This window comes from Alexandromys fortis, unplaced genomic scaffold, assembly GCF_014885135.2.
Source record: "Alexandromys fortis isolate MF-2015 unplaced genomic scaffold, M_Fortis_MF-2015_v1.1 scaffold_814, whole genome shotgun sequence".
NCBI classification, from domain to species: Eukaryota; Metazoa; Chordata; class Mammalia; order Rodentia; family Cricetidae; genus Alexandromys; species Alexandromys fortis.
This window is the reverse complement of record NW_026068683.1, coordinates 8,850-9,405: the sequence shown is the minus strand read 5'-3', so window position 1 is coordinate 9,405 and position 556 is coordinate 8,850. Positions and strand designations below refer to the sequence as shown.

Below are 556 nucleotides of genomic sequence, written 5' to 3'. Positions count from 1 at the left end.
GCACGCTGGAGCACGCACGGGAGCTACATAATTGCACGCTGGAGCACGCACGGGAGCTACATAATTGCACGCTCAAACACACAAATACTATTTATTTCCCCGCCCACGCCATGGGATTTGCACGCCGGGGCTGATCCCACGTGTGCAAACCGAGCGTGGACCCCGCTCACCTGAGCCCGGGGAGCTGCGCCCGGAGAAGTCGGCCGACGCGCGGAAGGGGGCGGAGCCGGGGGGCGGGGCGGATGCGGGGCCTGGCGGTTGCTCCTGGGTGTGCAAAAATTTTACTTTGTGTTATTTTATTTTATTACTGAAAATATCTCGCACACCCACCCACGAGGCCACGGCCGTACCCGCTCTCTCCGCCGCACCCGCGCCGACAACGATCTGTGCAGCGCGGTTGTGCCCAGGCCGGGCTCGCGCAGCTCCTCGAACTCAGACTCCTCCTCTGCCGCACCGGGCCGGGGGGTGGCGAAGACGAGCGTGTGACACCCGCCGCAGGCGACCTGCGTGTGCCAATGCACGGGGAAATTATAATGTAATTATTAATTATAATTAA

The 556-nt window shown here is 61.0% G+C and overlaps 1 protein-coding gene across 1 annotated transcript in view; it reads right to left on the bottom strand.

Annotated features, from left to right (window-relative positions):
• Positions 1-556, bottom strand: part of LOC126496008 (X-linked retinitis pigmentosa GTPase regulator-like) — a gene marked incomplete at its 5' end in the record, with an annotated part of 28,365 nt that overhangs the window by 18,963 nt on the left and 8,846 nt on the right. Inside the window, 2 exons of the mRNA XM_050133591.1 lie at positions 104-264; positions 351-529. Of these exons, the coding sequence (XP_049989548.1) occupies positions 104-264; positions 351-529 (340 nt within the window). The remainder of the gene's footprint in view (positions 1-103; positions 265-350; positions 530-556) is intronic.